Consider the following 22,030-nt stretch of genomic DNA (forward strand, 5'->3'; position numbering starts at 1 on the left):
GAAACTTTTTTGGTTTCCCTTTAATGTTTAAACAAATCTTTGGTATTTCTACCGGTGTACCTGAAACTTGTGCATGAATAACCATCATTATTATTATTTGATCACCGTCAGCATCCCAGTACTGTCGGCCGCTTCATTGTGTAGAAGTTTTTCTCCACAGAAAGGAAACTGGTCTCTGTTCTGGTGTAATGTTTGTCTTTGGTACTTGTTGTGATGTGCTGCGGGCACATCATGGTTTTTTTTTACGGACAGCTTCTCGTTTTTTTTTCCCTTCAGATATTTAGGGAATATTTATCCTGTTTTGTGTTTTTTTGAAGTAATTATCTTCTTCCTTTTTTGTTCGGTTTTGATTGGAGCGAGTCGCTATAAATAGCAGCGTGGAGGCGGCGCTCTGGGTCGGCGTCGTCCGGTCTCTCTCTCGCTCGCCTACCCACCTCGTTACACCTGTATGGACTTCGGCTCCGACAGGCAGGCATGTTGCTGCAGGGCATGCTAGCCCACTAGCCGGCTTTGCGTTCTCTTTTTTCCGATTTTTCCCTTCTTTTGGATCGCTGTCTTTTTCTGTCCAGGTGTGACCAGCCGTCCCGTTTTCGCCTTTCTTTTGATCGGGTTTAGTTGGGGTTTTGTCTTTAGTTTGGACGAGGGATCAGCTTCGACGGCTGCATAGCAGCTGGGCTGTGGACTCGTCTTTTTCTTAAGTTTGGCTGGCGCATCTGGGCCTTCCTTGGTTTGCTACTTTGTTCCTTTTTTTTTGAATACAGTTTTTGGGGCACGGGTGGTGAGGGTTCTCTTTCCTCCAGAGCCTCGTCAGGTTCCAGCTTCAAGACGCCAACTCTGGAGAAAGTGTTAAATAAATGACTGGACCCTCATCCTGATTGTCCTGTGTCCTTGAGAAATATGTTTGACTCTCCGGGTCATAACACTTGTTGAGTTTTGGCCTTGATTCAACACTTGTGGCACGCCGGTGGGTCTCGCTACTTTAGCTTCATCTCTTTTTTTTTTTCCTTTGCTCACAGTCTCTGGTAATGGCATGCATCATTGAGGTTTCTTCACCCTTGCCAGTTTTTGATCATTAGTATTATTATAATAACGTCGGTCCCTAAATCGTCGTTGATTTGGTCTCATCCTGTCTCATCCTCATCCTCTGAAGCCTGGTTGTGTTGATACAAACGGTCTATACTCTCCCAGAATTGTGTATTGTACAGCACGAATCTTAGCTTTTTTTTTTTTTTTTTTTTGATTTGCAAACAATCCAGTTGCATCTAATCCTCTAGTCCTCTTTTAGTAATTCCACAGGACTCAATGAAAACACGTCTGGGGCTGGTAATTCTTTAAAGTATCAGCATCCTGTGTTCCCAGTCCATTAATGATCATTGACACAGAGAAGGGTTCAGCTTTATGCGACACTTTTAATTTGACCTTTTCTTTCCAACATTTAAGAAATCTTTCTGCATATTCAGACACCTGTTCATCAGTCCGTTCTTACAGTGAAGTTCTCGTGTTATCACATCTGCTAAAGTAAGAAGCTTTTCCATAACTTTGTCATGTATTGTTCACCATCAAGTCCACTCATTTGAGAACAGGAATTCCAGAGTAGTTTTTCAGCATGATCTATTTGCACAGGGGGGTTACTGACTCCATCGTAAGAATAAAGATTGCTTCACTAAGGAGCAGGAATTGTTTGTAGTACAGGCCTGCAAGAATGCCCCAGAATACAACTGGCCCTAAAAAACAGCAAAATGGGTCGATACTCAGATGCTTTAAAGAACATTCTGTGAGAAGACACGGAACGAGGGAATCTAATCTAACTTATTTCTTTCATCCGTTTGTCAACTTCTCTGATTGACCTGACCAGACTAAATACACATCAGGAAAAAACTCTGTGGAAAACCACAAAAGCGTCAATTGACGCAAACAAATGGCTTTAGCACCTCTGCATGGTGAGGCTGTAAGGCCTTATTTGTACTCACTTCCAGAATCAGCACCTGTAGCGAGCTTCAAACACTCACAGCCAGACCGAGCGTCTCTACAGGCCTGATGTGCTTCTCACCTCCAGAGAATCATCGTCAGCATCCAAGTTCCTTCAACTTCCTCAAATCAGACACAAAATACACGTCTCTGCTTTTCTTCACCTGGACAGGATGCTGGACTGTCAAATGACTTCCTCAGATCAGAACACACACACACACACACACACACACACACACACACACACACACACACACACACACCCTCCCCCATGCTGAGTCAGTGGAGGTGGGGGAAAGGAGGAAAAAATAAAAACGCTGAAGTCCTGTGGGCCCTGCTCTCGCCCTCCCTATAGAAGGGGCTCTATTTATACGCGTCGTTAAATACATCAAGCCCATGTTGGATCACTCCAATTAAAAATACAGATTTTGGAAGAAAAAAAAAATGGCTCAGGAAAGAATTCAAAACCCGATCATCCGGGACACACCGATCATGGTGTACGAAGAGACGCCGATAATCCCGAATGCACTGAAGAAGCATGCGATGCACCTGCTTCGGACCCAGCTCCGTCCATTGGAATCGTTGAAGGAAGAATGGCCGCTGAAACCTTACGGACGGCGTGGTGCATGGGGCTACGTGTTCAAATATACGACGGGGGAGCTTTGCCTCTATCAGCGAGGTGAGGGTGAAAAGCAGGGAGCTGTACCTTCTATAGCGATGCTGAACTCCAACGACTGGGGTGTACTGTATCACATGATTGTTCGACATTTTCGGGCAAACCCTGATGAAGGTGGCGCGAGGCCCGTCGATCCAACGCTGACCCCTGGTCGACCTCTGAAGCGTGAGTCTGTGGAGGGTGATGCACAAACAGGGTCTCCTTCTTGGAAAAAAAGAGTGCTTTACAGCATTGCGTGGCAGTCCAGAGCGGGTGTTTCAGGCACTATGTGCTTTTGCGCCTGCATTTGTTGCTACGAAGGGAAAAAAGGCTTGGAGGAGTTTTTTTTTTGGAGACCTTTAATACCAGCTGCAGCGTATTCCATACACTGCTAAATGTCCCGCTGGTCGCATGGAAGGAAAGGTTTGGAGGACCGGACGATAAAATCGGCTCATGTGTGTCTCCAAACACCACACCAATAAACCCCATTTTTGAAACCAGGAACAAAGAAGCACAGATTTGCACAGAACCCGAGGAAAAAAAAAAAATTCAGCGTCATTCCTTTAACTCCGGTTGTACCAGATGTTAAAGGGATACTCCACCCAAAAAACAATTTGGCCTCATTTTCTACTCACCCTCATGCTGAGAAACACTCTGGAGCACTTTTTTGACGTTTCAAATGCAGTTGGAGATGTTTGGGGACTTTCGTTGTCAACAAACAGGGACCGACAGAGCCCGACAGAAAAAACGGTCCATAAAGTCCACAAAACGTGCCCATTCTCCTTCATACTGCTCGTCCACTGTAATCCAAGTGTCCTGAGTGGGTAATGTCCATAATTAATTCTTAATGAGGTAATTTAGTATATTTTAAGAGCCTAAACAGTGCGCTTTCATACTGCTCCAGTGCATGTCTGCGCGCGCACCCTGAACTACAGAAGCTGCAGCAGACCAAGCAACACGCTTGCGCGCTTTTTCATTGAAGGCCCCTCGCAACTTGGATATTCTGACAACATCGCCCACCTTAAATCCTACCTTTAATTTTTGTTTTCTCTTGTCTCGTGGTGTAGGCGTACCATACAAATTGTGAAACACACGGCGGGTATTTTCCTTAGTCACATCAACCGGACGCATTTTTATACTGCTGTGGTGAGTGTTATTATAGCTTTTTACTAAGTCTGGTAGGACTTCCACATATCGTCTAGTGCTCTTAGCAGTGAAATATCTCCGCATTCTGGTCTTTAACATTCGGTTAAATCTTTCAACCATGCAGGCTTTTAGATCACTGGCTGTGGCAAAATGTATGATGTTGTGTTTCCTCATCAGAATCTCAAAACTTTTGTTGAAAAATTCTCTTCCCGCATAAGTCTGTAGGTTTTCAGGCGTCGGGCTCTCGCGAAAGACGGATTCAAAGGCAGACACCACCTCAGCCGCGGTCTTCTTTTTCAAAGCTCGCACGTACGCTAATTTGGAAAACACATCAATGACCGTGAGTTAGGCCTGGGCGATTATATGATCGTGATTGTTGATCGCGATTAATTTCCAGTCGATCACGGTGATCAGCTGTGAGCACATTTTCTCGATCAGAGAAGGCAGAAATGTGCATGACCACAACCAATCAACGTCGGCTTTTTCCTGCTCAACTTCCGCCTGAAAGTTGTCTGAGAAGTAACCAGAGATGGACCTGAAAGTGGAGCCTAGGGCAGCGAAGCAGATGAAGTCTATGGGTGGCCGTTTGTGCCATACACCGCCTGGTACAAAACGCCGTTCAGAACGGCGCTTTTAACGCCGAGCGCCGCCAGGCGCTTTTATTTTGAAACGCCTTCCGTCGTCTCAAACGCCGAGCGCCGCCAGGCGCTTTTGGACGCCTAGCGCCGCCACACGCTCCATAACATGCAAATATTCTCCTCCCCTGAAGTTTCACCAGCCAGTAAAAGGTATCGGTCTTCTTTTTAGAGGAACTTTTTTCCATATATGTTTTATTGTCCACATGACGTTTGATATATTAAATGTATTAAAATATATATTTTCCTTTCTAATCAATTTTTCAAAACTGAAATGTTTAAAAATAAATCTGAGATTCTCTCTTTAGGGTCTATGTTTGTCTGTTACAACATTACATTCTCAGTACAATTCAGTTTTTTCAAATAATATCTGAATGCATGATTAGAAGAAGTATTTGAATATTCGTTTGGTAGTAAGTGTCAGGGATGCTGAACTACTTAAACACAAATCTTCACACTGGTTAATTTATTATGACATCATTTGTTTTATTTTGTTACTGCTTATATTTTTAATAATAAATCACACAACATAAAACAACAGTTTAACTGGTACGAAGGCACAGATAATTATTTCACTTATAAACATGGTATTTCTGGCTGCATAGGGACATTTTATCTCAATGATGCAGTCATTGGACACCATGACATCTGGGGAGCCACCAAGCAGGCTGCTGTCAGAGAGGAACACTGCTTTTCCTGGATCGTCACACCAGTGGGCTTCATGTATTCCTCTCAATTCCTAAGTCACAAGCCTGGGGTCAAAAAGATAATTTATTGCACAATGTGTAGGTATTATTACAATCTGTTATTGCAAAATAGAAGGAGAGAAGGAAAGAAATATAGGCTCAACTATTCAAGATTTCTTTGTTTACACAAGACTCCTTTGTGGGGGGGGGGGGGGGTTCTATCACAAGGTGGGATTTATTTATTGTATTTATGAGAGTTAAAACATTTTCGGTGAAGGAATTTGATTCTACATACATTTTGAAAATGTGATCTAACTTTTTCAAAGGTAAAAAATTCCCTGTGGGAACATTTACAATCCTTTTGTGACCTGTTGTGACTATTGGCAAACTTTAGCTGCTCTGAAAACATGTCAGATAAGTAATTTTTTGAACATTTCCACCCTATAACCCTGTAAGTCTCCTCATTAAGCTCACCCCTGATCAAAAGTATTTATTTTTTTTTTTGTTTTTAAACATTTCAGTTTTGAAAAATTTATTAGAAAGGAAAAAATATATTTTAATACATTTAATATATCAAACGTCATGTGGACAAAAAAACATATATGGAAAAAAGTTCCTCACTCAGTTTTCAAGCGCCTGGTGGCGCTTTAAAAGCGCCTGGCGGCGCTCGGCGTTTGAGACGCCGGAAGGCGTTTCAAAATAAAAGCGCCTGGCGGCGCTCGGCGTTAAAAGCGCCGTTCTGAACGGCGTTTTGTACCAGGCGGTGTATGGCACAAACGGCCACCCATAGAAGTCAGCCATGCCTCGGCGTTATCCTCTGAAGATGAGGCTGCTGCTGACAGGACAAGCTGCTCCACCCGCACCGCAAAGAATCTGGTCTTTTTAGTAGGAACTACTTGTGATACAGTTTAACTAACGATCATTCAGTTCTTCTCTTTTACTGAAAAAACGGTGCATCGCATCGTTGAACATATCTCCACGTCTTGCCGCTAACACTCTTCTTCTATCGACATGCAGGGAGAGCCTGCAGCGCTGCAGCGCCCTGGTTCTTCTGTGGTGTCTGTGTAAAATAAGGTTGAACGTGCAAACAGCACCCCTAGTGGCATGAAGTGTAAATGCAGTCATAGCGTCGTCTGTGGCTGTGGTCTGAATGAGGATCTACCTGGGGTTATTATGTTTCAGAAACCAGAATATTTATCTTAACACGAATATTGACGGCATGTCAGCGTAGCCAGTGTCATCTTTTCAGGCCACTGCACCATACGAGCCACATTCTAAGAGGATAAAAACAATTACTTTAGTCTATTTTTTTTGTGTGTTATTGTAGTTTTGTACTGCTACATTTTAAGTCTAATCTGTCCAATCTAGATTATTTAAATTTTGTACATTTGATGCAAGCATTAATGATGGCAGCAGCATATTTAGCATCAGAACTTGAAAATAATGTTTATATTCTAAAGCACCTTCATTATCTCCAGGCGGTTTCTTTAGTTTTTTAATCTTTTATAGCAACAAAAATCCTCAGGGCTGTAAACTGTCACACTGTAACTAACGATCGTTCAGTTCTTCTCTTTTACTGAAAAAAAAAAAACCGGTGCATTGCAAGATTTTATTATCTTGGTGCTAGATTTTTTTTTTTCCATTTACTGCACTGTTAAGTGAGATTGTGCTTATATTTTTCTATGTTTATATTATGTAATTTGCATTGCTATTTACTTAGTTTGTTAATAAAATGTTTAATTATTCTATACTTCTAGTTTTCAGTGCAGATGCTTTAAAACTGGTTTATTTTTTTTTTTTTTTTTTTTTTTTTTTCCCTTGTCCTGTTCGGCAGCTGGGGCGTGCAATATTGTATGATTGTAGCCTTTTACTATCCGAACAGATTTTAATGTTAGCAGCAGGACGAGACTGAGTCTCCTCCTGCTGCTGCCTTTATTTAAAGCTGGCATCCGGCATGGCTGCCGGACAGGACCGGGACGGAAATGCTCAGAGAGCAGGGACAGAAAGAGAGAAAGATAAAGAGAGGGAGAACGGGGGGGGGGGGGGGGGGGGGGGGGGGGGGGGGGGGGGGGGCACAACCTATGTACAAAGTCACAAAACAGTGTTGTCGACGCACCACACGCAACCTACAACAATCCCAAACCCCCAATCTAGACAACACCAAAACAGAGCCGACAACCAACACAGAAAATTACAGAACCATATATACATTTTTTTTTTTTTCTTTTTTTTCCGAACCATATTAGTGAACAGACCAGGCCACAAAAATAAAAGGAGGTGTAGGGGAGGAAGGAAATGCAAGGACACCACAAACCGTTTTTTTTTTTTTTTTTTTTGAATATAGCTAGTTGTAACTAGTAGTAAACTCGGGGCGTGCATCAAGAGAGGTCCGCTACAGATCACCATTATTCTAACCACCACAAGAAGACAAGGTAACTGAGTATGTGAAGAGTGATTAAAGATCAACGTGATCATGTGAATATGATGGTGACAGTGATGGTGATAGTGATCATGCATATATGACCTCTGACCTCTGAGAAGGCCAGAAGTAGGCCAGAGAGGCCCTCAGAGCCCAGACAGCCGGCGGACATCACAGAGCCCGGATCCAAGCCGCCCCCCCCAGGCAGACGCCCACGCTCCAGTCCAGAAACGGGGCAGAGGAAAGCCCCGGCCGGGGACCCCGGCAGTCCCGGGGCCCGGGCCCGCGGAGCCACGACCGGCAGGAGCCGGTCCACCCCGGGCGCCAGACGCCCGGGGCGGGCAGGGCCGAGAGCCCGAGGCCCAAGAGCCCAGGAGCCAACCCCCCACCCAGGCGGGGGGCCATGACCCACCCGGGAGAACCAGCCCACACGGGCGGCTACCCACCCCAGGCCAGTACACCCCCCAGCGCTCCGGCCATGCACCCCGAGATCCAGGGCATCACCCACCCCCCACCCCCACCCCCCCCCCCCCCCCCCACCCCCCCCACGACCCCCACCCAGAACCCACCCCCCCGTCCACCGCCCGGCCCACCCGGAACCCACCGCCTGTCCTCTCCCGCCTCACTCCCCCCCGCCCCAACCCAGCACTCATACCCACTCACTCATACTGACACACACACATGCACACACACAACCACTCATCCCTAAAACAAACGCACACACACACACACACACACTCACATTCCAACACACACACACACACACACACACACACACACACACAGTCCATCCTACCCCAAACACACTCACATTCCCACGTCATCCAACTGTCACATCCTGTGGGAGACACCCCCGGAAGGCAAGGGAACACCGAACCCCACATCCAGGACCCCCCGCCACCCACCACTGCCGCCCCCACCCCCCCCCCCCCACCGCCGCAGACAGGTATGCCACCCCCCCGAGCCAGCAGCCCCCCAAACCACAGCCGCTCCGAACCCCCGGCCTGTGGGGAAAACAACAGCCCCCCCCCGCCCCACCCCCCACCAGAAGGAATCCGGAAACGGGGGCGCAGAAGACCCCATTGCCCTCCCTCCCCCCCCTCCGTCTCGTGAGTGTTGATGGAGTATATGTTGTTTGCGATTAAAATTTGAGGGGCAGTAACCACACCGTGCCGCGAGTGAGGCCAAATGAGCAGTCTCCACCTGAACAGCCCCACCCCCGACACAGCGCGCCAAGACCCCCCGATGTGTGTGTTTGTATGTATTTGGTCGTGTTAGATGACTAAGTGCAATTAAGACTGAGAGGCGAGCCACTGAAGCGTGCAGTGATTGGGGCCACTTAGATGGCCCCTCCACCACACCCAACTTGATAAGCCCGCCTCCCAAAGCCCTACGTGTGTGTGCATGAGAGCGGGGGGAGAGGGGGGCCCGGGGATTCCGCAGCACCCCCGTCACCCAGGAGCCCCCCGATGAAGGATAGGGCCAGGAGCGCCACCCCCCCCCCCAGGACCAGGGCGGACAGTGACCATGGCCAGAGAGCCACCGACCCAAGAAGCACACACCCATCATGCATCAGGAGGAGTGAAGGTGAGGACAGACAGGGGGCAGCAGAAGGACCCTTAAAACTGGTTTAAAAACAATATAACATATCGTGATTATAATCGAGATCGAATGATATGAAAAAAAAATCGTGATCATTTTTATTGCCATATCGCCCAGCCCTACCGTGAGTAAATAACTATACCCATCATTTTCATCGACTCACGCCCACATATCGCAAAGGTCTGCCTGAAATTGTTTGAGAGGTCTTGTAACAAAAACTCTGTTCCTTGGAAAATGTACCCTAGCCGGTTTATGCAGAGTATAGGTGTCTTGAGATGATAAAAAGTCTTTCACATCTTCCACCCTGACTTTCTTTCCCGTCTCATCTTGAACCGCTTTATGAAGCCGTTCTACCCCGCCGAAACTACCAGGATGACTCGGCTTGTAATATAACCTCTTCATGACACGCTTCTCCGCCATCTCTCAGTACAATATAAATTCAACCCCCTCTATCCGTCTGTCTGGCTCCTACTCATCCCTTCAGATGTGTCAACACCTAACACATCGTAAAAACTTCAAAAGACCTCAGAAGGAAGGAAGTTTGGGGGGGGGGGACAAATGCACGGTGGACAAACGCTGGACAAATGGTGGACAAATGGTGAGGGGAGGGGTTTATTGGGGGGCCATAAATCTTTCAGTTTGACATATAATGTAGTAGATACTTTTTTTGATGTGGTTCAGTTCAGACATCTGGAGCTGGAGTTTGAATCATTTGATCAAACTGCTGCTTCACTCTTCAAGTCCTGATGAGAATTCCTCCACTTTCCATTCCAACATGATCTTCAGGGTTTTCTGTGTGTTTTGGCTGAATGGAGACTTTTCTCCATGTGTGTGTTGGAGCTGGTTGATGAAGAGAAACAGAACTTCTCTTCTTCTCTGTCAGACGGAGTCTTTCAGTGAAAACTCCAGAAGTGTGGAGGATCCTTTGAAAGCTCCTTTTCCAGCTGTTAGGAGGAGAGGAGCAGAAACATGCCAAAAGGTTTCATCTTCATCACACTGATCCAAAGCGCCAGAAACACTTTTAGCCTCCAGACGTCTCCACAAAGACTTTGAACTTTTGAAATGAGTCGGGATGTTCGATACCACTTTTTGTCAGACCGATACCAAGTACGAGTACTTCATCTTCAGGACTCACCAATACTGATACGCATACCGATACTTTTGATACATAAAAATTTAAATAATGCAATGACAGATCATTTTTGAAAAATCAGTTTTATTTCTTAAAAAAGGAAGCCCAGTCACTATGTTTAAGTCCAAAATAATAGTCTGAAAAATAAAACAAACAACTCTTTGAGTTTTACACTTTTCTAAATGAAATTAAGTGCAAGAGAAAACAATTTCTCTGAGTTTTAAGTTTTTTTTTTTAAGTGAACTGAAGTACAAGATGTAAACGACTCTAAATTATACACGTTTTTAAATGAACTTATTTTAATGTTTTTTAAATGAACGTAAGTGCAAGATAAAACAATTTTCTCTGAGTTTTACACTTTACATGAACTAAAGTTTTTAAATGAACTCATTTTAATGACTTTTTATGAACTAAAGTCAAAGAAAGAACAACCCCTGAGTTTTAAGAGCTGCTCTAAGAGTTTAACCTGACACACCAGACGGTGTGCTTCATATGTCCGCCACGGAAATAATATTTCACAAGTCCATCTGGGTAGCTGCTCTTCCGATTTGATTTCAGAGGCGGGACCTTCAAAATAATCAGTAGCTGGTGACTGGACGACCGTTCGAACCAAAGAAGAAGACGATTGGACGACCGTTCTGATTGACACACGACACACTCACCACAGACCAATCCACATCAAGCCACGGTGTGACGGAGCTTACGTGCGCTGCTGCTGAGAAGCAGTATACATCGTTTCCTGACAAAAAGACTTTAAGTGATGTTCTGTGCTCCTCTTTCAAAGAAGAAATTGAGTCGCTTTCTTATAAAACTGCAGATATTGCCGTGTCCATGGAGATCGCTCAGCATGCCGCCATTGTTTTCGAACTTTTTCGAGCTTCCTGCTGTCGTCACGTCTTTCGTCATGTCTGCTCCTCCCGCAGCTCCCGCCTCTTTCCCCTGATTGGGCCGGTGAAATTTTAACAGAGTGAAACCATTGGTCTATGGCAGGGGTCAGCAATTAGCGGCCCGCGGGCCAAATGTGGCCCGCCGAACCGTCCAATCCGGCCCGCGAGAGGACCCCAACACGCGCGCGCACAAACGCATTAACGCACGCATTACCCCGGGCCCTCGAGCGGACGCACGCACCCCTGTGAGAGTGCGATATCCGTCATTGTGTTGCAATAGACAATCTTCGAGGGATGTGTTGTTTAGTTGTGGTTTCCGGTTTGTCACTGAAAAATAAAGAGGAGTGGCGCCTCGTCTGGTGAACAGAGAGCGCAAGTGCGCTGCACCGAGCTCACCGTGTGTGTTTATTCTCCAGTAAGTTTGAGTGTGTATTTCACAAAGTCAATGTAATGACGCGATTGTCGCTCAACCTTGAGCGGTGGATGGTGAGCGATGATGCGGCCGGCGGCCGGCGGAGAACGTTTCCAGGGAAAAATCTGCGCGCCCGTCGACTTGCACAGCCGCTCGCTGCCGCCCGCCACCCGCCGCTTCATCACTCGTCGCTCATCTCTCGAGTTGAAATAATTGAACCTTTCAAGCGAATTGGCGCCAGGACAGCCTATCAGCGTGGAGCTCTTCACGGACGTGCTGACGGAGGGCAGCAGGGCTCCGATCACGCAGAACAGTTGGCTTGATGCCAAGGCGAGCGGCGTGCGTGATCTCACTTGTTCACCACTTCTGGTGGAAACCGGGTGTCAGCCTGAAGCAGCGCTGGAACCAGCCGTCCGGGCGCAGCTCCTGCAGAAGACGGTGGAACTCACCGAGCTCAGACCGCCTCCGGAGGGCAGCAGGCAGCCTGAAGCGATGCCGGCGCCTCGGCCGCAGCCGGCGCTGACTTCCTCATGCCAGATACAGAGCAGCGATGGTGGCAGGCGGAGCATCTCAATCTCAATCTTTATTTGTAAAAGTACTTCTCATATTCATAAAAGTGCTGAACAGTAAAAACAGTCATAAAAACAAAAAAGAACAAAACCCGCACCATCGATCAGTATGCGCGCGCGCGCACACACACACACAGACAGCCGGGTGCACACAGGACTGTGGGACAAACATCAGAAGAATCCTGCCTACTGCTGCTGTGCAGGAGACGGTGATGAGGAGCTGTGATGTTTCTGCAGGATGTTCTGTGTTGCATATTTGTTCCAGCGTGGAGCGTCCCGCGAATGAATTCACACACCAGCGATAAAACTCGTGCATGTAGCGCGGCGCGGTGCCATTTGTTGCGCAAATGCAGTCGCGTTAAGTACGTCCGGTGCCAACCCCCCCCCCCCCCCCCCCTCGCTCTCCAGTCCGCGGATGAACGCGCGCGCGAGCCGGAGACCCCTTGGCCCGCGATTGAAGTGCCCCCCAAAAAAGTGGCCCGCTGCCAAATCTAATTGCCGACCCCTGGTCTATGGAGTGCTACAAGATGGGATCTGCAGGATTTAGGAACTCAATCAGGCAGGCCATCTACTATGCAAGGTTACTAAGAGTTGCTCGTGTTCTTTGAACTGCTCTCAGATCGGTGCTCTTCAGTTTCTCGGTCTTCTGCAGAGTTTGCCGTCCAGCACAACAGCGTCAGCCTCTTGTCAGACTCTCGTCCACAAGCTTCGCCCTGAGGTGTTTCAAAAAATTACTAGTGGTAAATGAACAAGATCACGCACCTCCAAAGTTTGCATTCTGCAGAGCTCGGCTCGTTTTCGCTTGGAGAAAAGAATTTCTACAGCAACGAAGTTTTGGTGAGACGAGCAGCCGTTCTCAAGGATTCCTTCCTGTTGTCTCTTCTCTGGATGTGACGTTCACAGAGAAGTCAGCCCGTGCAGTGTAGCACCAGCACCTGTCAGCGACTCCCAGAGAGGAGCTTCTTCCTCTTTCATGTTTGTCGGCAGCTTGCATCCCATTCAGTTGCACTACCGCCATCTGCTGGTGAGGAGGACTTACTACGCGTGAGGTTTTCTTGCCGTGAGTATCGGCGGCTGGCATCGGTAGCCTTCACGAATACTCGATACTTTGAAATAAGGCCAGTATCGGCCCGATACCGAGATCTGGTATCGGTACTCGCACATCCCTAGAAATGAGTCAGTGTGAGCTGAAACACCAGAGGAGGCTTCATTCATCACTTCATCTTCTTCATCCCTCCATCCAGAGCTGACTGCTGTCCTGAGTGAAGCAGTCCCAGAGTGTGGACTCAGAGCTCCTTCAGCCTTTTTCTGAGGAGCTCTGCTTCATGTTGAGCAGCAGTTAGGACTCCTGTTGGAGAGAAAACCCTTCTGACTGTCTTTCTTCCTGCAGGGTGGACCATGGTGGAGAGCAGTGGTTAAAACCTGGTCTCAGGAAGTGTAAGTTGGACTGATGAGGACCAAACAGTGTCTGTTTGTCTTTCAATCAACGGTTTTAATTCATTCGAGCACAGCTGCAACCTGATCTCACAGAAATGCGTGAAATGAGCACACACTTTTAGTACCAGACTGCTGCTCCTGTCATGCATTGTGTTGAAATTGCATGTGGTCACCACACAAACAGTCTCCAAAGTCAATCAGAATCCGTGTTGTGGTGGGAACGCATTCTCAGCTTCAAAGACGTCACGCCGTGGGTGTTTCATAGATCCCGGAAGTGCGAATGAAGATTAATCGACATTCTGAAGAAAGATCTGATTATTTGCCATAACAGTGTGACCATCCAAGGCAGACTGTGTAGCAATGGTATGTGTTTCTGCTGAGTCAAAAAGCTCCCGTGAAATATCAACTTTATTTTAAGAAAACACATTTTTTTGTCAATGTCATATCATTCAGAAGCACTAAAATATCCATAATCCTCATGTTTATCAGCGACGTGTCCGATTGGTCGAGGCTGACGGTGGATGCTCCTTTTCATGGACAAGCAAGCAGAGGTCTTTTGCTTATGGGAACCATAGTCAAAACAACACGGACTGACAACCAGGTGGTCCTAATTGTACAATAAGCTGCCGCATGCGTCTCATATGCACAGCTGTTCGGCAGGTATATGTACCAGATCATCCAGGCTTCCACATCTGCCCGGGACCCTGCAACAAAATCATCTTATAGACTGTCAGTGGACAAAAAGCATTGATTTTGAGAGCAGGATTGGCGGAGAAGGAGAAATTAAAAATGTGTCATAGGACTAAGCATGATACATCACTGTAAAGGACTTGATCAGGGGAGTAAGATTATGGCAGCCTGGAAGTTTGAATTTGCTCCTGCTCAGAGATATTGACCTTTGAACTTTGACTTTGCTGTTTCTTTTAAAGCTTCTATTTTGACAGTGAAAAATGCTAGAATCATGGGACCAACTGTTATACAAAGCTCTTCAACTCCACTATCCTGTCAGGTTTGATTTGATATTATCACCAGCAGGGGGCATCACGATATGTGGTAAAAACTAAATTTCACCTATGTATATCAGTTTCATTTGAAAAAATAATCCAGTGGAGCATGTTCCTCGTCACTCTAAACCCCTAATGTACTTATTTTTTATATTTCCCTCTTCTATTCAGGGTAAACGGATATTTTGAAGATAGAACTACAACTCCCAATAGCATCATGATGCAAATCCATTGATCGTGTCATGAATTTGTAGTTCTTTCTGGGGTTTGAAAGTAGGATTAGGTTTCTGAGTTTATGAATGCCAATAAACCATATGAACAGTTGAACATGTACTACTGGTGAAGTGTAATGCATGTCTTATGAATTGAGTGTGAAGAAGTACATCGCTCTGGATTTATTTCTGTGATTTGTAGCCCTGCCAGCTATCACGTGAATGCTAATGGTGGTATTCTCGCAAGATCTTGCGTTCTCTCGATACCACCAGTCCCGCTCTCAAAATCGATGGGTTTTTGTCCATTGACAGTTTACAAGATGATTTTGTTGCAGGGCCCCAGGCAGATGTGGAAGCCCTGATGATCTGGTGCATACACCTGCCGAACAGATGTGCATATGAGACGCACGTGGTGGGTTATTGTGCAATTGGGACCACCCGGTCGTCAATCCGTGTTGTTTTGACTACGGTTCACATAATCATTTGCAACCTGGTCACATGAGCAAACAACCTCTGCTTGCTTGTCCATGAATAGGAGCATCCACTGTCAACCTCAACCAAACAGATGCATCGCTGACAAACATGAGGATTATGGGTATTCTAGTGCTTCTCCGTGATATGACATTGACAAATATACATGTTTTCTTCAAATAAAGTTGATATTTCTTTTTGACTCAGCAGAAGCACATGCCATTGTTATACAGTCTGCCTTGGATGGTTGCACTGTTACGGCTAAAAATCTGATCTTTCTTCAGAACTAGTGCTGCACGATTTGGAGAAAAGGTGCGATTGGTGATTAGGTGGACAACATTGCGATTGCGATTGTGCTTGCAATTTAACAAAAAAAGTTGGTTCATCATGAGTCTACAGACTTGCTTGGTTTTCATGGGAAATAAATCAAGGAAAAGCAGAGATGGATTCCTGAGGATTTTTATTGTGTAATAATTCTCAAAATATCCAAACTTACTTTATACAAACAACAGTGTCCAGCACAACAGTACTGTTTTGTTTTTATTCAAAATAGCACAATTATGCACTGTACAAACTAAAAAGGCACATCTCTGTAGACTGAAAACAGTGTGAAGTATCTTCTGTGTGATACATACACTGGAATGATAACACAAAACTTTACCACAGAGAGGGTTGGGCGCTAAGAACACAATCTTATATCACGGTATCAGAAATTTCATATCACGGTAACGGTATATATCACGGTATTATTTTTCCCCTGTAAATTCAAATAATTGCTTAAAAATAAGCAAACTGTCACATTTGCTCATTGTCCCGTTTTATTTTTTAAACCCCGGTTTACATAACTTCAATTATTAAAAAAAAAAGTCAATCAATCAATCAATTTATTTTTGTACAGCCCAGTATCACAACAACAGTTGCCTCAGAGGCTTCAAGATGTTACATTGGTCGGTAAAAATAAAAACAGTGAATAAGCATAATATTAATATGTCAAATTCACAGTAACGAGACAAAACGAAGCAACCACCGCCTTAGACCCTCACATCCGGCAAGAAAAAACTCCAAAAACCCAGTGGGAAAAGAAGAAATCTTGGGGAGAACCACAGTATGGAGGGATCCCTCTCCCAGGGACGGACAGCTTTGGCAACAGCTAGCATGAGACAATAAGAAGTAAAGCCTAGGACAATGTTGAGGACAGTCGGTTGGACGGTCCAGCACAAGAACCACGGATCCCAGAAGTAGAACCGAAGCCAGTCCACGGGCACACCACCGACAGGAGTGTCCTCCCAGTCCGGACGGAGCTTGTTCGTAGGCCCTCGTAATAGTGGAGTCAGCAACTGAAACTGGAGAAGACTCCCCCTCGAAGGGGGGGACAGCAGGTGAAAAGCAATGAACAGACTAAAGGGAATAACATTCAGACGTTAGAGGAGGACAGGGCTCAGTGCACCGTACTTCCCACAGCATTCTAGCTCCTAGGAAAGCTTTGTGAATAGTTTAGTATTTAAACTAGTATTTAGTTAGGATAGTTTAGATAGTTTAGTTTAGTTTAATTTAGTTTGGTTTAGTTTAGTTTAGTTTAGTTTAGTTTAGTTTAGTTTAGTTTAGTTTAGAGTCCCCAGCTGACCTGATCATAGGCTGCATCGAAGAGAAACGTCTTGAGCCTAACCTTAAATGTGGAGACTGTGTCTGCCTCTTTGACACCACTTGGAAGCTGGTTCCATAAAAATGGTGCCTGATAGCTAAAGGCTCTTCCACCTAGTGTCCATTTAGAGACTCTAGGAGTCACCAGTAACCCTGCATTTTGAGAGCGAAGTGCTCTGATTGGTTGATAAGGCGTTAAAGCATCTTGGAGATAGGTCGGAGCCATCCCATTTAGGATTTTGTAAGTGAGGAGAAGGATTTTAAATCTAACTCTGAACTCGACAGGAAGCCAGTGAAGAGATTTTAGAACGGAAGTAATGTGTTCGCCTCTTCTAGTTCCGGTTAATAATCTGGCGGCCGCATTTTGAACCAACTGAAAGTTTTTTAATGCACTTTTTGGGCAGGCTGCGAGAAGGGAGTTGCAGTAGTCTAATCTAGTAGAAACAAATGCATGGATGAGTTTTTCTGCATCGCTTCTAGGTAGAATGTTTCTTATTTTAGCTGTGTTGCGCAAGTGGAAATATGCTGTTTTACAAGACAGGTTGATGTGTGCTTTAAAGGAGATATCCTGATCAAATAAGACCCTGAGGTTCCTCACAGTAGAGGAGGAGGATACACTGACGTTATCTAAGGTGATAATCTGTTCAGATAGACACTCTCTCAGTTTATGGGGGCCTAGTATAATGACCTCTGTTTTGCCAGGATTCAGACGGAGATAGTTCGTAGTCATCCAGGATTTAATTTCTCTGATACAGTCACTGAGTCTGTCTATTTGATTAGTTTGATCAGGTTTCATAGATAAATACAGTTGTGTGTCATCTGCATAACAATGAAAATTGATATCGTGGCTTCTAATTATGTTCCCTAAAGGAAGCATATATAACAGAAATAAAACTGGCCCGAGCACGGACCCTTGAGGAACCCCATAACTGACCTGGGAGCACGGTGAGGGCTGTTGGTTAACGTGAACAAATTGGTACCTATTAGATAAATAGGATTTGAACCAGCAGAGGGCTTTTCCTCTGATGCCAACCTCACATTCTAACCTCTGCAGGAGAATATTGTGGTCGATTGTATCAAAAGCTGCACTGAGGTCTAAGAGAACCAGGACTGAGACTAGACCTGCGTCAGCCGTCAATAGCAAGACATTAGTGACTTTAACTAACGCAGTCTCAGTGCTGTGATAAGCTCTATATCCTGACTGACATTTCTCAAATAAACTATTGTCCTGTAGGTGGCGGCAAAGCTGTTTAACCACGACCAGGACTTTTGAAATAAAAGGCAGATTTGATATCGGTCTGTAGTTAGCTAGAATATCAGGATCAAGATTAGGTTTTTTTCAGCAGTGGTTTGATTACTGCGAATTTAAATGACTGTGGCACATAGCCAATTTCTAGAGACGTATTTATTATAGTTATGATCGTATTTAAGATAACTGGAAGAATATCTTTGAAAAGCTGAGTTGGAATTGGATCTTGGAGACAGGTCGAGGTTTTAGAAGACATTACAATTGAAGTAATCTCAGCCCCATCTACTGGTGAGAAACTATCTAGTATTTCAGGTATTTCAGGTGGATGCAGTGGCTGGATTCCCTGAGCTTGATCTGAGGAAAGCGCTTCACTGATTTTACCTCTGATGGTTATGATTTTATCATTAAAGAATTTAAGAAAGTCATGGCAGTTTAAAGATTCTGGGATTACTGGTTCCACTGCAGTATGACTGTTTGTCAGTCTGGCTACAGTGTTGAACAGAAACCGAGGGTTATTTTTGTTTATTTCTATTAAACAAGAGTAATATAATGTCTTGGCTTTAAAAAGAATTTGTTTATAGCTTAGCAAGCTACATTTCCAGGCCTTCAGAGATTGTTCCGATGTAGATTTACGCCACAGTCTTTCTAATTGCCGAGTTTTTTGTTTGAGAACACGGGTTTCAGAATTAAACCATGGAGCAACGCGCCTGGGTCGATTGGTTTTCAGCTGCAACGGAGCCACTACGTCAAGGGCAGATTTTAGTGAGTGCATAGCACTGTCAACAAACTGATCACTATTATCACCTCTGGTCAATAAGCGCATTTCTGTGAGTTCACAACATTAAAGAAAAAAAGACCCGAGTTGTTAGCGTCACTCCTGGAGCCGCCAGTCTCTGCGTTCGCCATTACGGCTCCACCTCTCCTGGAGATGCTGGTGTTATTTGCTAGCGCACCCTGTGCTGACCTGACCAAAGACACGCAGCGAACAAACCCCGCACGACGTCGAGACACGCTTTGAAAATGCACAAACACACCCAAACAATTGCGCTCCAGCTGTCCTGTTAGCGAGTGCAGACGACTTGAAGCAGAAATCTGCTCTCTCTCCGGGTTAGGGTTTTTTTTTTTTTTTTTTTGCAGTTTTTTTAATAATTGCACAATCGCACCCCTTTTGCGACTATGTAATTGCACGTGCTGACATTGCGATTGCGATCGTGATTGCGGTAATCGTGCAGCACAATTCAGAACATCGATTAATCTTCACTTGCACTTCTGGGATCTATGAAACAACACCCACGGCGTGACGTCTTTGAAGCTGAGAATGCGTGTTCCCACCACAACATGGATTCTAATTGACTTTCAGAGGAGACTGTTTGCATGTTGACCACATGCATTTTCAACACAATACATGATAGGAGCACACAATCTGGTACTAACAATGTGTTGTGGTGTCTGCTGGGAGAGGGTGTTTCCTCACATTAGAAGAGGCGGGGTTTAGTCACGTGAGAAGGTGTGGTGCACTGTTGGTGGGGTTTAAAAGGGCGGAAATGATCTGTCATGGAGTTGCTTCCTGAAATGACAGCTGTCACCAGTGTGCTGTGAATAAACGACACCCAGCTCTACTCTCTTGTCCGTCTCCTCCTTGTGCTCATTTCATGCATTTCTGTGAGATCAGGTTGTTCAAAAATTACTGACGAGAGAAGTCTGACAAAAAGTGTCCTCATGAAACTTTCTCTGAATGAACAACATGTCATGAAGTCCAGAAAGAAGAAATCCATCACATGTGTCAGAGGATGACTTTTCTCTCTTTCTCTCCATCAGATTTCTCTCAGCTTGAACTGGACACAAACTCAATGAGCAGAAACCTCAAACTGTCGAACAACAACAGGAAGGTGACGTATGTGGAGGAAGAGCAGCTGTATCCTGATCATCCAGACAGATTTGATTACTGTCCTCAGCTGCTGTGTAGAAATGATCTGAGTGGTCGATGTTACTGGGAGGTCGAGTGGAGCGGGAAAGTTTATGTATCAGTGAGTTCCAGAGGAATCAGGAGGAGAGGAGACAGTGATGAGTGTTGGTTTGGAGGGAATGATCAGTCCTGGAATCTGTACTGCTCTGATGAAGGTTACTCTGTCTGGCACAATAACACAAGAACATCCATCTCCTCCTCCTCCTCCTCCTCCTCCTCTGGTAGAGTAGCAGTGTATGTGGACTGTCCTGCAGGCTCTCTGTCCTTCTTCAGAGTCTCCTCTGACTCTCTGATCCACCTCTACACCTTCAACACCACATTCTCTCAACCTCTCTATGCTGGATTTACAGTCTGGGACTCTGGTTCTTCAGTGAGTCTGTGTCCTCTGTAGGAGGGACGGTCTCTGTCTCTGACAGCAGTCCTGTCAGCACCAATCAGAGATCAGAGAACATCAGTGGAGTTCAGCAGGGCTCACAGACGGAGCCTCCAACACTTTGTAAATATGTGGTCACTTTAAGTTTCAGGACGTTTTCTAACCTCCTCAAGTCTTTGTCAGCAATGATGGAGACGATGAGGACAGGACTCTTCTGCTCAAAGTTTGATGTTTGTCTTCTGGTCCAGCCCAGCCGGTCCTGACTGGACCAGTCTGGTCTCAGCTGGACTGATTGAAGGAGAGTCTGACTGAGAGTCTGAGTCTGTCAGTCTGCTGCCAGGCTGGAAGTGAAGCTCTTTTTAATCCTGATGGACAAATGAAGCTTTCTGAAGCTCTGAAGCCTGGATGGAAGCGTCTCTACACAGTACTATTTGGCGCCACCTGGTGGCCAAAAGTCTGCAGAGCAGCTTGAATGAAGAGCTCAATGATGGTTCAGAGTTCAGTTCACTGCTTCTCTCTCTGATCATGTGACCGTTCTGTTTGATATCAGGATGGTTGTGGTGATGTGAACAAGTGATTCTGAGGGTGAAAAAATAGCCTTTTATTGAACTGACGAATTGACGGCTTGGCTCTCGGAGGAGGCGGACGCTTTTTCTATCACTCCCTATTCTCCCTCCCTCTTGTCTCTGCTGCTGCTTTTGTCTTGTCTGTTTGACTGGAGTAATCACAATTGATACGATTTTTTTCAACAAAGAGCACAGGAGAGAGAGAACCTGCCTGTCTGGATGGGACCTGGCATGCTGGGTATGGGATGAATGCCCCTGGCCAGTGGAGCGGTGTCATATGCCTGGCACTCCTGTCTGTCAAGGACATTGAAGATGTGTACATGTTTGGATTTATGATGATTGGTCTGCTGCTGATTGGCTTGTGCTACAGCCTGATCCTCTGGAGGATTAAGAAGACTGTCAATGCAACAGATGTCCAAGGGATGACGGCCTTTTCAAACCAACGGGCAAAAGCTGACGCTGACCGTTTGTGCGAACTCTTTCGAAAGGTGGACAATTTGAATGGGGCTGTGGACGATTTGAGACTCAAGATTTATTTCATCTCGAGAAGTCTTAACCCAGCTGCTGTCTGATAAGCTGAGAACCAAGCCGAGGAAGGTCAAAACGGCTCTTTCCACAACAAAAACAAGATAAGTTCTGATTGCATTTGGTGCCCCTTGGAATTCTAAACAATTCCCCCTGAAAAGCCCAAGGACTAAATGATTGCTGTCTATCTCCTTCTTGTCTCACTCCCTACACACCCAATCTCACTGGACTGCTTCTGACGAGGCTGTATCCATAGTGACTACCATCTACGAGTGGGTCAGCACTATCCGGAGCGCAGAGGGGGACGGGCCAACCACACACACATAAATGGACTGATGAACTGATAGCCTCACACCTGCACTCACGACGTCTCCATACCCCCAACCAACTGCCTCCCCGACCTTTCTGTTGACGAACAGTGGGGTTGACCTGGCGCGCTGAAGAAGCTGCGACGGTTGATCTGCTGAACTGATAC

The 22,030-nt window shown here is 45.7% G+C and overlaps 1 protein-coding gene across 1 annotated transcript in view; it reads left to right on the forward strand.

Moving 5' to 3' along the window:
• Positions 1 to 20,570, forward strand: part of LOC115402250 (NLR family CARD domain-containing protein 3-like) — a 65,228-nt gene extending 44,658 nt beyond the window's left edge. Inside the window, exons 9-10 of the mRNA XM_030110764.1 lie at positions 13,502 to 13,548; positions 19,944 to 20,570. Coding sequence (XP_029966624.1) covers positions 13,502 to 13,548; positions 19,944 to 20,482 — 586 coding nt within the window. The 3' untranslated portion in view covers positions 20,483 to 20,570. The remainder of the gene's footprint in view (positions 1 to 13,501; positions 13,549 to 19,943) is intronic.
• Positions 20,571 to 22,030: the final 1,460 nt, after the last annotated feature.

This window comes from Salarias fasciatus, chromosome 15, assembly GCF_902148845.1.
Source record: "Salarias fasciatus chromosome 15, fSalaFa1.1, whole genome shotgun sequence".
In the NCBI taxonomy this organism is placed as follows: domain Eukaryota; kingdom Metazoa; phylum Chordata; class Actinopteri; order Blenniiformes; family Blenniidae; genus Salarias; species Salarias fasciatus.